This window comes from Cornus florida, unplaced genomic scaffold (genome assembly GCF_030987335.1).
Source record: "Cornus florida cultivar Cherokee Brave unplaced genomic scaffold, ASM3098733v1 CherokeeBrave_3.0.0_Hap2_Chr03, whole genome shotgun sequence".
NCBI lineage: Eukaryota > Viridiplantae > Streptophyta > Magnoliopsida > Cornales > Cornaceae > Cornus > Cornus florida.
Genome location: NW_026775573.1, coordinates 30,104,815 through 30,118,768, shown reverse-complemented (window position 1 = coordinate 30,118,768; position 13,954 = coordinate 30,104,815). Strand labels below are relative to the sequence as shown.

The following is a 13,954-nucleotide window of genomic DNA, read 5'->3' as shown; positions in this document are numbered from 1 at the left end:
TGTGGTAATGTATACCTAGACCTACGAGGGAACAATAACTATGTCGTTATCCATCCTAGGCGATATACGCATCCTAACCATGATCCTGAGACTCAAGCTCATATCACGGTACCATAAATATATATACAAATCCTTCATGTTACAGAAAAATAAACAAATATCCGATTTAACTGTTTTAGTTAATCCATTCTGTATGTATGAATAGGTTGGACTTAGCGTTTTTCTCTAATCCATTCCTAATATTCCACTGTCCCATACCGGTGCATATAATGTATATGATCCATAAATGATGCATACTGATTTGAACATCAAATACATCTAGAGCCAAACATAATAGAAATCAAATATAAACAAGATCCTATTATGCATCCAGTATATGATTATAATCATAGAACCTCTGTTTAAATTGCTAGAGTAACGATAAATAATTTAAACTATACATTTCCATATAATTGACAGAACAGAAATTATAGCAGTTCAGCAATTAACATCCATAGCATGATATAATCATTATCAGACTTATAAAATAAGACACATTATAATAGAATTCCCAAACAATACCTTCATACTAGTCCATTTAAGTTACTAAAGCCAAGACTAGCATTTAAATCCTCCACCGTCCTCAACAGCATGCCACTTAATATTTAAATTTCATGACATCCAATTAATCCTCATTTATAAATCCAGAGCATAATATAATGATACACAGAAGTATAAACTGAGCACGTTATATGCAATCCCAAAAGTCCTTTCATACCAGTCCATTAATTGCTGGAGTATAAATAGTTTAAGTCTTGTTTAATCCATTCCTAGCATAATCATTTTTTTTTAAATAATTAACTATGCCTATTACCTTACTGCAACATAACTAATATTATAAAATCATGTCAGGAAGAAATTGTTAAGCCTCGGTAAACAACTAAACCAACCAATCAATACTCAACATGTAGGTTTTCTATTTAACTTCATGTTGTTCAATTCTTCCACATATTATTTTAATCATGCTTCCAGGTATTTCATATGTTCAGAACAATTAGTTGGACCCTTAGTTGCAATTTAAACAGCCTAAAAATATACCCAGATGGCCAAACAGCACTCAAAACCAAATTCCTGCAAGTTCCGGAGTGAGAGCAGGCTCCCAAACAATGAGAGCCGCCTTTGCTCTCTTAGGAGCTGGCTCCCCACAAGTGGGAACCGGTTCTGGAGTGTTGGGAGCCGGCTCCCAACATAGGGGAGCCAGCTCTCTCTTTGTGGGAGTTGGCTCCCTCTTTTAAGGAGCCAGCTCTCTTCCTCTGAGAGCCGTTTTCTTCAAAACTGTCCGTTTTCTTTGCCTCCGGCGAAGTTCAGAGCCTCTGTATTGTGTTTGCTAATAATTTTTAAGGTTCATTCAACGACCTACAAGCTCTAGAAACTCCCTGATCTCCATTACGAATTGTTAACAAGCTTCAAAACCAAATTGACAACAGTTCGATGCACAATACAGTTACAGTTTAAACAAAACATCAAATATTTTACAGTTTAATTTAACATGCTAGAACATCCGGTTTAAAGTTTTATTTAATTCCTGGAGACTATATAAAATGCACAGAACATAGGTTTAAGGGAAGGAGTTAAAATAAAACTTGCCTTCGGTTTCAGTTGTGAAACCTAAACCACCATCTCTGAGTTCCGGCAACCCCAAGATTGTTCTCCTCCTCTGATCACTGTTCTCTTCCTATGTTGCTTCTTGATTCAACCCACGAGCAACTCCCTTTATTAATTCCTTGAGCCCTCTGTTTATCTCTCAAGACCCTCTCTGTTTTGCCTCTCAAATCACTACTACGTGAATAGGGTTTTCCAAACCTAGCAGACATATACTGTTCTATATATATAAGCTTGTATTAACCCTACTTCTAATTCCAACCAAAATAATACGTCGGCTACCACAACTTCATAAAGTAAAACCCTAAACCTAAACTATATACGACACATATAACTTATAAACCAATTAAGTCATAAAAGACATTTAAATAAAACACGTAATTAAAAACACCAATTAGTCAACTAATTAAATTAAATCATAATTAAACAATTAAAGTAAAACCAATAAACAATTGCAATTAAACAATTAATTTAAAACAAATACACAATTACAATTAAACAATTAATTTAAATTAACACAATTAGTCAATTAAGCAAATAAGCACATAAGTCACATAATTAAATAAAAATGCAATAGAATCTAAAATCATTAATTAAAATACCCAGACTATCCTTTCTAAAATTAGGGGTATTACAAATGAGCCTTCCATGAAACCTCAAGATCTTAATATTCCTATAGCTTTTAGAAAAGGAATTCACTTCTGTACCAAACATCCCATTGCAAAATACATTTCCTATGATAAACTCTCTAATAATCGTAAGGCTTTCACATCAAAAATCTCTTACTTGTTTGTTCCAAGAAATATTCAGGAAGCACTTGATGATCCAAATTGGAAATTAGCAGCGATTGAAGAAATGTATGCCCTTAGAAAAAGTGGAACATGGGAAATTATGGGTTTACCCAGAGGGAAGAAGATAGTTGGATGTAAATGGGTATTTACAGTTAAATATAAAGCTGGTGGAAGCTTGGAGAGGTATAAAGTGAGGCTTATAGCGAAGGGTTTTACACAAACATATGGAATTGACTACCAAGAAATATGATACCCCCGGATTTCCAGATGCGGGTTGGCCAGGCCCATGCCCGAACGCCCGAGGATATCAAAACGAATTGGCAATAATCGAGCACAGAATATAAAATAGATAATAAGAATAAATAAATGACTGAAAGAAACTAAAATGATAATCCATTAATAAACCTCAGAATAAATTTCATTACTAAATTCTTCTGATACAAGTAATCATCCAACTTCTACAATTCGGGAATCCATACTATGTGGACCACTAGAAAACCAAATAAACCAAATGACAGCAGAAACTGTCAACATCAGAAAACTGAAACATAAATAAACTCCTAAGTAACATAATCCGAAAGAGTGAAGTAGATGATCCCTGCTCAGCACGAATAACCCCTACTCCTGTCGAATACCTGAAAAATGATGGTGGGTCAGGCCCACAAACAAGTTCTATTCTAACTACAGTCCAAGTAGAGACCCGATACGCAGATACATCCTAGATAGCTCAACAATAACTATATAGTCCGTAGATATATATATATATATATATATATATATATATCCACACTACAGGACTCTCACTGGACTACAGGTCAGTCTCAACCTGACTAGTAGGTATCACGCAAAATGCACCAGAAGTGGGCATGAGTACCTAGATTTAGCAGGGTACACATCAAACCATCATAGCCAGCTATGTATCCCAATGCATATACGCTCCCTAACCATCAATCCTGAGACTCAGGCTCATATCGTGGTAACATAATTATATATTTAAATATACGTCATCCTAATACAGAGTATAAAACAAACATCTAGTATGTCGTTCAACTGTTTTAGTTGACAAGACATGAATCCATGTAGGATTTAACTGTTTTAGTTAATCCATTCCGTATGTAAAAATAGGTAGGAAATAGTTTTTTAATCTAATCCATCCCTAATATGCCACCGTCCCATACCGGTGCATATAATCCACAAAATCCAATAAATGATGCAATAATTTATATGAACATCAAATGCATCCAGAGATAAGCATAATAGAAGTCAGATATATACAAGATTCTATTATACAACCAATATATGATTATAATCATATAACCTCCGTTTAAATTGCTAGAGTGAAAGTTACCAATTGAAATTATCCATATCCAATAATTGATAGAATAAAATACATGAATCAAATCAAGTTTACATTCAAAGAAAATCAAAAATTAAACCGAAAGCATATATTAACTAACAACAGTTTTAATTCGATTCAATTGCATTCAATTCAAGTATGATTAATAGATCAATTTTAAATGTCTGTTTAAATCCTGGAGACTATCTAGGCATGCACAGAACACAAGTCTAAGGGAAAGAGTTAGAATAAAACTTGCCTCTAGGTTTCGAATTGAAACATTCTCTCATTCTTCCTTTGTTTTCCGGCGACCTTGGTTGCCGTCGAACCTTCTCTGTTGCTCCTTGTTTTACCCACGAACAAACCATCTTCCTTCCTCCTTGGTCTGACTTACAATCCTTGGCCAAAACCCCAACTTCCTCTCTCGGTTTCTCTCATTTTCTCTCTGTGTTCTCTTTTCTATACTAAAAACTATATCACGTATAAAAATATTTAAGCCTCCACAGACCTATACTATTGTATATATATACATACAACTTAAAACCCTAATCCTAGTTTAACCCTAAATCGACTTATACAGCAATAGAGAACAAATAATACTATTATAGTAATACTAATATTACCCTGTAATATTACGTAATTACATATAAGTATAACCATTTATAAATATAATATATTTATATATATATATATAACTGAATCTCCTTATCATTATTAATTAGAATAATAATAATAATCACCTCCAGTACCCATGGGTCATAATCCCTACCCATGAAAGTCCATCCAAGTAATCCATGTGACCTATTTAATTGGTCCACTACTACTATCCAATTCCAACTCTTTTTTAAAATAAAATTAAAATAAAACATAAAGCAATATATCATTTAATCCTAACAATTTAATTATAATTAAACCATACAATTTAATAAGCAATTATCACACAATTAAATCACATATTTAAAATAAACAATTAATCAAATAAATAATTTGCCACATAAGCACATAACCACATAATCAAATAAAAATGTACATGAAATAAATAAATAAATTCCAATTATATCCTTTCGAAAGTTAGGGGTATTACAAGAAACTTTTGCTCCGGTGGCCAAAATAAATTCCATCCATATTATATTATCTTTGGTAGTCAATTCTAACTTGCCATTATACCAATTGGATGTTAAGAATGCCTTCTTAAATGGTGATTTAGAGGAAAATGTGTTTGTGAGCTTGCCACCAGGATTTGAGGAGAAGTTCTATCAAGATAAGGTCTGCAGACTGAAAAAATCCTTATATGGCCTCAAATAGTCTCCAAGAGCGTAGTTTGAAAGCTTTGGAAGAGCCGTGAAGGGATATGGTTACTGTCAGAGTCAAGCAAACCATACTATGTTCTTTAAACACACTGAAAATGGGAAGATGGTTGTTCTAATAGTTTATGTAGATGACATAATATTGACAGGGGATGATATTGAAGAACTAGCAAGCTTGAAGAAAAAATTTGTGGAGGATTTTGAAATTAAAGATCTGGGAGTACTAAAGTATTTTCTCGGGATGGAGTTCACCATATCAAGAGAAGGTATATTCGTAAATCAACGGAAGTACATACTTGATTTACTTGGAGAAACAAGGCTCCTTGGTTGCAAAGCTGTTGAAACTCCAATTTAAGCCAATTTAAAACTTGATACTGCCAAACCCGAGAATGTTATAGACAGAGATAATTATCAACGCTTGGTAGGCAGATTAATCTACTTGTCTCATACACGCCCAGATATTGCATTTACAGTCAGCATGGTGAGCCAATTCATGCACTTTCCTGGACAAGAACATTTTGATACCGTTTACAGGATTCTAAGATATCTAAAGGGAACTCCAGGAAGAGGTTTGTTATTTAAGAAATGTGGTCATTTATAGGTTAAAGTTGCTATTGATGCCATCATCTTCACCATTTGACCACATTAAAATCTCGAAATTTCTTGGAGGTGGGATTTGGAAGAGTGGCTAGTTGGGAAAGTTTTGAAACATGTCTTGATCCACAAGATGGTGTATATATTGTAGCCATTGGTGATCTTTTGGATTTCGGCCTAGACTAAGGCTTGAGTTTTGGGGTGGGGTAACTTAAAGAGGAAAAGCTTTTCTCCTTCTCCTCTTCCTTTTCGTGGCTATAACTTGCATTTTAAAGAAGTTTCATAAGAATTGAAACCTAAAGTTTGTGTATTCAAGAGGTAAGGGTGTCTAATTCGTGGAGTCCTTAGTGATTTGTGAATATTTTTGTGTTGATTTCATGATACAACATGCTATGTGTCCTTGTTGTAGTAATTTGATTTACTAAATAATTTATGCCATAACATGCTTTATATGATGCTTAATGATGTTGATTACATGCCATCTTTGTGGAAGGAATTATTAGTATACTTAGCATGAAGAATTGTATCAAATTGTATACCAAGATAATTATATGAATGAATTGTTAGCATGACTTATATGATGAGAATGTGTCAATCTTGTATGCATAGATGGTTATGTGAATGTTTTGTAAACATGCTTAAGAAGTGGGAGTTAAGTTAGTTTAAGTACTAAATGTTTTCTCTCAAAAAGGTTCTCACTAGGACTGACTATAACCAAGCCTTTTGGAAAGAACAGTTCATTGCTAGACTCCCTAATCTATTTACTGAAAGAATTCGTAAACATTTTAGATCAAAACACAATGGTCATATTCCTTATGATTCCCTTACTTACGGTGACATCATCAGTACCATCACAGTTGAAGGAATAGCTCTCTGTATAGATTTCAAACTTCAACAGCAAATCAAGCATGAGAATGCCACTATCAGAAAAGAATTAGGATTTTTTTGCCAACAATTTGGCTTCGAAAACCTAACCCCTCATTCCAAACAAAAAAGCCACAATCGTTACAACAAGTCTTTCTCTAAGAGGTACAACAATTGATCACGGTACAACAAGAATAAGCCCTTATTTGCGGATAAATACCTTTTTTCAGAGAAATCCAAACAGAGACATGTCCTTCCTCCGAAACATTTTCAAAACAAGCCTTCCACTTCAAAAGCAGCAATAAAATGCTTCAAGTGTGGCAGGTTGGGTCATTATAAACGTGACTGCAAAACCAAACAGAAAATCAATGTAATACTCCTAATTTCAAAAGGATAGTCTTAGTATTATTTTAATTGTTTTAATTGCATTTTAATTATTTATTGGATTTCTTGGCTAATTGTTTACTTATTTAATTGATTTAATTATTTATGTGTTAATTGAATTATTTGTTTAATTAAACTTGTGTGCTAAAACGTATATTCAGTTTCTTTGTTTAAATAAAATTGTGTGTGATGATGTGTATTTATTTAGGAATTTAATTGTTTTGTTTTATTTTTATTTTTATATTTTTTTTAAGGAATTGGATATGGATAGTAGTAATGGACCAACTAATTGGGTCTCATAGACTACTTGGATAAGGGGTTTAATGGGTACGGATAATTACCCATTGATAGTTGTATATGTATATATAATAAATAAATAAATATATATATATATATAAGGAAAGTCCTTTAGTAATAATATGATGTATATTTATATATTATATATAAAAAGGGAATATACATAGATTATACGTAACATATAATTCAGTTACCTTTTTAATATTTTAATATTTATTTTTTTTCTCTGATAAGTTGACTTTGATTGGGAAAATGATTATGTTATTTTATTTAGCCTATGGCTATAGGTTAGAAAAAGAGGTTAGAAAATATATTACGTACTATATTTTAGAGAGAGAAAGAAGGAATAAGAAGGAAGAAAAAAAAGGAAGAAGGAGGCTGAGTTTTTTTTTTATCAAATCCCTAAAGGCAAATTTTAATTCTTCTTTTCTCCTTTGAGTCATACCCTATACATGCTATATTAATTCTAGGTTTTTAAATAAATTAACTGAGTTCAATTACATGAATTAATTTAGAAATTACAGTTCATGTGTTTTAATAATAGATTTTAGATTTTTTCCTTGCTTCTGCCAAACTGGGTTCTTTATTGTTTGTTTTTTTTTTTTTTTTTTTTAAGCATGAGTCAGTTTGTTACATAAAGGTGTAGTCAAAATTTATTTTTCTTCACCAAGTGCGCACGCTGAACGAGGAGTAATGCCTTTAGGAGAGAGATTTTAGTTTGCTAAACAATTGTAATTAGATTACTTTGTCTGTATATACACGCCGAACGAGGAAAAAAACACATAAAATTGGTAACATGAATCAATTGAGCAATATGTGAAAGAAGCCAGAATTTAATTTTCCTAAAGTAGCACGCCGAACGAGGAAGTCATTTAAGAAAAACACATTAATATGGTTATATAATGAATCTGTTATATAATGCATGATTGATATAATGATGGGTAAGATGATTGATATAATGATTGATAATTATATATTCTTTAACTTATCTTATATATGTTTTTATTTATTTAGTTATTTTGTTTTGATTAGATAATTTTTATAATAAATTAATATTTGTTATTTTTGATTGATGGATCTTAATTAAATATTTATTTAATTTAAATAGATTCATTAAGGATTAGAATGCATAATTTAAGTTTACATGCTAAGTATAGAATTTAATTAATTTTAAAAGGCTAAATTAATTAAATATTGTTGGATTAAATTATTTTAATCAATTGTTAGATTTAAATTAATTTAATCAGAACATGGAGATGTATAATTTAGTTGAGATGCATGTTAATGTCTTGTGATGTAAATTAAATGCATACTATTTAGAATTGATATTTTTGCTCAAGTAAATGCAAAGGATGTGTATAAGATTTATATCATGTTTATTTGGTTTATTAGAGGTAAAAATTATTTACATTATCCTTGGATTTAAAATTTTTATTTGGTTATGATATGGATTAATGCACCATTATGAGATGGGGGCATATTAGGGACAGATTAACTTAAGAGTTAAGTCTTACCTATTTTTAATAAGAGAATTAATTAACCATAGTGTTAAATCCTACTTATTCGTGTCAGGTCAACAGGATAGTTGGATGACATATTATTAAAATAATAATTAGATAGTTTATTTTGATGGTTGGATAGGACGGATTTTACATATGTAATTATACGCCATGATATGAGCTTGAGTCTCAGAATCAGTGGTTAGGGTGCGTATATTGCCAAGGATGTGTTGTTGGATATAGTGTAGTTGTGTACCCTAGTAGGTCTAGGTACTCATACCCACTATATGTGCGTTTTGCATGTTGCCTATTATTCAGGTTAAGCCAACTCTATAGTCTAGTGAGGTTCCTTTAGTATGTATATATCTATATATGGACTATTTAGTTATTATTGAATTAATTAGGATGTGTACGTGTATTGGGTCTCTGCTTTAGATGTAGTATATTAGAACTTGTTTGTGGACCTGACCTACCATTATTTTTCAGGTTTTCGTCAGTTCCAGTCTTAGAGATTGTTCGTGCCAAGCAGAGACAGTCATTCACTCTTCCGACTCTACGTAGGACTCTTCTTCATGTTTTACTTATTAGTTTTATTTCAGTTCAGTTATTTTAGTTAGGATATTATTAGGGGTCCACAGTATGGATTCCCGAGTTGTAGTTTAATTAATTATTAGTATCCGAGGATTAGAGGATTTTATTATGGGATTTTTAATTATTATTTATTTAAGGATTTTTTTTTAAATAAGGATTTATTATTTATTTCCTTTCAGCTTATTATTTATTTATTCCTTTATTATTCTTTTTTGTATTCAAATGCTTGTTTAAATATTAATTGTTTGATATCCCTCGGATCTGTACTCGGACTTGATCACTCGTGACTCTAGAATCGAGGGGTGTCACAATCAATGAGCTGGATCTCCCTCAAACTATCAAAAGCCAATTGATGCAAATTCTTTTAAACTCTTCCGATTCTTTCACTACCACTCCCTCCGAATTTCTGAAAACAACTCCACCACCCCCCACCTTTGTTTTTAACTCAAAGCAAGCATCCACATTGCACTTAAAAACTCCTTGTTCCAGTGGTATCCATGTCTCCCTAGACACACATGGACCAGATATCATATTATCCACCTTCCAAACCCCTAACTGTTTCAAGGATGAATTAGCCTCAACCAATTCCCAAAATTGAGTTGTCGCCATACTTATAATATTATAAGACTCCCATATCTCCCTATTAAACACCCAAGCGTTCCTACCTTTCCAAAGATCACGTACTTGCTGCCAACCCCAAACCAATCTGTCGCTCCTCCTCCGTCCCTAATAACTTACCCAAATTCATCCACCATGTCCCAAAATTCAACCTCTTTGACGAATCAATCCCTAAACGTAAAGTGGACATTCTCCACACCTCCCTACCTCTCGGGCAATATAATTATGTTAATTCGCTCATTGATCTTGTTTCATAGCATGGACTACATTGCCTACTATAAGGATTATAAGTAGGGCTGCAACTCGGGCTGGGCCAGCCCGAATTTACCCGAGCCCAGCCCGAAATTTTCAGGGCTTGGGCAGTGTTTTCTGTTCTAGGTCTGGGCTTGGGATAGATATTCTGAGCCCGAATTAAATTCGGGCTGGGCTTGGGTTGATATTATATAAAGCCCGAAGCCTAGCCCGAGCCCGAAAAAGGTATATTTATTTTAAAACCATGTTTGTTCACAAGTGTATAATAGCTTAATTGGTAGTGTGTTTGGGATTTTTCTTGGAGGAATTCTGTTCGAGTCTCTGTAGCTGCACAAATTTCTTACTTTTTACATTCTGAATACAGAGGCGTGGGCTCATGGGTAGGCTTGGGTAGGAGAAGTTAATTATAGGCTGGGCTTGCCTGCCCAACCCACCCGAGTTGCAGCCCTAGTTGTAAGACCAGGATTCTCTTTTATCATTTTGTAATATTTATAAGAATGGTGAGTAATATTTATAAGAATGGTGAGACTCACAGCCCCATTGTGGCTTCATCCGAATTTGGACCAGGTTTCATTTTCTATATATACAATCTTTATACATTAACCAACTTAAATAATTTTTTAAGATTATAATTTAATTGTACTTCTTCATCTTCTAAAATAGAAGATTAAGTGTTCAACTCCATGTTATTTGGAAAAAGCAAAAAAAAAAAACAAAAAAAAAACAAAAAAGGAAAAAAACGAGACAGAATTTTGGAACAGAGCGAGAAAGAAAATAAAAAAATAATCTAACCTAACATTTATATAAATATACGTAGAATATTATATAAGGGCATTATTGAAAGAAAAAAATAGTATTTTCGGAATTTTATATTTTAAGAATGTCATATGCAATTGTAATGAAACAGTGATCTCAATTCCTTTGTTTAATTATTTTGTTTTAAAATTTAATGTATTTATATGAAAAAAGAAAAAAGAAAAAAAAGAGTTATATTTACCATTTAAACATTAGGTTAGAGATTTATCTCACATAAAATATAATTAAGAAATTGATTGAATATACATATGAACGATATTAACTCACGTAGAATTGCAAAGCACCCATCTACTACAATTACTATTAGAGTTAGGAGTTAGGACCCAATATTTGATCCTAAGCATACCCCTTTTGGGTACGATTGTTTTTTCACTTTTCCCGCAAACAGCTTTCCGCTCGAGTTTGTTACTCTCCTTTCGCCTCCCAGAGTCACGGTTTCTCCCAAATTCTTTCTTGAATTCATAATCCACACCATGAAACTGATGCTCAGATCATTTGAAACCAAAGTAACCCTAAGAATCGAAGTCCCCAATTCATGCTCTCTCCAACACCTCAAAGCTGTAATTCTTCAGAGAATCTCTTCTTCCTCTTCCATACACCTCTCTCTCAATCGGAAGGACGAGCTTCATGGTTCATCTCAACACACTCTTCAGTCTCTAGGTATCATCTCTGGTGATCTTATCTTCTTCACTCTCAACCCTAATGGGTTTTCCTCAAAAACGCAAATAGCCCAAGCCCATACCCCTCCTCAAGAACCCAATTCGGAACACACTCAGAATTCACAGAAAGCCCCAACAACAGAAACCAATTTACAGGAAGAACGTGTTTCCACTACTGAAACCCTAGGTAAACACGAAACCCTAGATTTTGAATCTGGGGACGGTGAGATTAAACCTGAGGAAGATAAAAACTTGGGTGGGTCTGGAACAGAGTACGTGCTTTGTTATCTGAGAGGAGTGTTTGGGAAAGAGGTGGTTGGTGATGGTCGTGGTGGTTATCGTCTCTTGGTGATTGCTGTTCATGCTGTTTTGATAGAGTCTGGCTTTGTTAGAGTTGACCCTGTCTCAAAAATGATTCTTGATGGGTTTAATACTGAGGAATGCTCTTCGTCTTCTTTCAATTTGGTGCTTTCATACACTCTTCCTCAGATTTTATGTAATGGGAATGGAGTTGAAACTGTTTCATTGAAGTTTGTGAGTCTAGAAAAGTTTATTTTCATTTATGGACTTCCTGGGTCATATCAAGTGTATCTGCACAAAGAGCCATTGGTTTCGTTCTTGTACGTTGTGTGGGCAAATTGTGAGTTGTTTGATGAAACTCATGGAAAGGATTTGTTCTCTGGTACATACCCTGAAAAGGAAGTGTTTGAATTTTGGAAGATTGTGAAAGATAAAATTGCATTGCCTCTTCTAATAGATTTATGTGAGAAGGCTGGTTTGGCACCTCCACCATGCTTTATGCGCCTACCCACCGATCTTAAACTTAAGATTTTGAAGTCACTGGCCGGCGTTGATCTTGCAAAACTGGGATGTGTATGTCTGGAGCTGCTTTTTTTGTCATCTAATGACGATTTGTGGAAGCAGAAGTTTGTGGAGCAGTTTGGCAATGTGGAAGGATCAAAGGGAGACGGCCATTGGAAAGGGAAGTTTGCCAAGTGTTGGGAGTGCAGGAAAATGTCTTGTCCATCTCGTATGGGTGTGAGAAGAGATCCTAATCCATCGGGGGTTCCAGGATTTATAGGTGGTAATTATCATCACTTGCCAGTCTTGCCAGTTCTTGCCATCTCACCACCACCAGGCCAAGCCTTTGGTCATTATGACTACTTGCCATCCCAGCACCAGCACCACCGTCACCTGGCCGAGCCTTTCAACATCATCCAGCACCACAGAATTTCAGGCTTCATTGTAATTTGGGAGGACAGGGTGCCTTATCTCGGAGTTTGAATTATCGTTGATCATGGTTGAATGCTGATTCTGAGTCCCTTTTGAGGTAGTACAATATATGCTATGACATTAAGCGTTTGTTAGGTCACTTACTAGAAGAAGAGAAAAGTCAGGAACATGTCTTATGTTGAATATTTTACATGGTTTTAAATATTTATCTTACTAGAAGAAGAGAAAAGTCAGGAACATGTCTTGTGTTGAATATTTTACATGGTTTTAAATATTTATATAGATGGTCTCCAATTGTTGTTGCTTTGTATCTTCTATCTTCTGCTTTATGCACTTTGATTGTGCTAGTTTTTCATGGCCATTCGGGTTTGACTGAATGATTTTGTTCACACGCAGTCTCATGTGTGCACCCTGTAAACATACATGCTTGCATTTAGAATAGAATTAGTTTAATGTGAAGATGAGCTCTATCCCGCATAGCCCAGCAAATAAGAGCATCTCCAGCGGTCTGTTAAAAAATATTTTTGTGTAAAATATATACTGCCATATATAATTTGTAAATTTTTTTCATTTTCAACAGTCTGTTAAGATACACGGCCACATTAAAGGGTTGTGTATTTTACGCAGCCTTTTATACAGCCACGTAAGTATATTTTCTCTCTCCTCCCCCTTTCCCATTCGCGATTCTCTTTCTTCTCTCATTCTTTGACGCCTCTTTATTTCCCACTTTTCTAGAGCACCATGGAGAAGAATCTGGCAGCAAGGTAAGAAGTGTTCGACATCTTTTATTTTTTTATTTATTTTTTAATAAACATAGTTTGATTCATCACTTTTGTTGAGGGAGAAATTCACGCGGTCCGATACGACATCGTTTTCCTGCAAAGATAAGAGTAGAAGATCGATGAAGCTCGACGGCACCGGTGTGGTGTCTGCCAAAAGCTATCCAACGATCAAGTCAAACACCGGAGGTCTAAAAGAAAGGCAGGGATTTAATAATCACTTTTTTTCTATCTTTATTGACTGGTAGGATCTCATTCATATAGTCGCTCTCCCTCAGTTCATTTGCAAGATC

General features: G+C 34.0%; 1 protein-coding gene across 1 annotated transcript; it reads left to right on the top strand.

Annotated features, from left to right (window-relative positions):
* The first annotated feature begins 11,121 nt into the window (after window positions 1-11,121).
* Window positions 11,122-13,111, top strand: LOC132300127 (F-box protein SKIP22-like). The gene has a single exon (XM_059797090.1). The coding sequence runs from the start codon at window positions 11,464-11,466 to the stop codon at window positions 12,931-12,933; it is 1,470 nt and encodes a 489-aa protein (XP_059653073.1). The 5' UTR covers window positions 11,122-11,463; the 3' UTR covers window positions 12,934-13,111.
* Window positions 13,112-13,954: the final 843 nt, after the last annotated feature.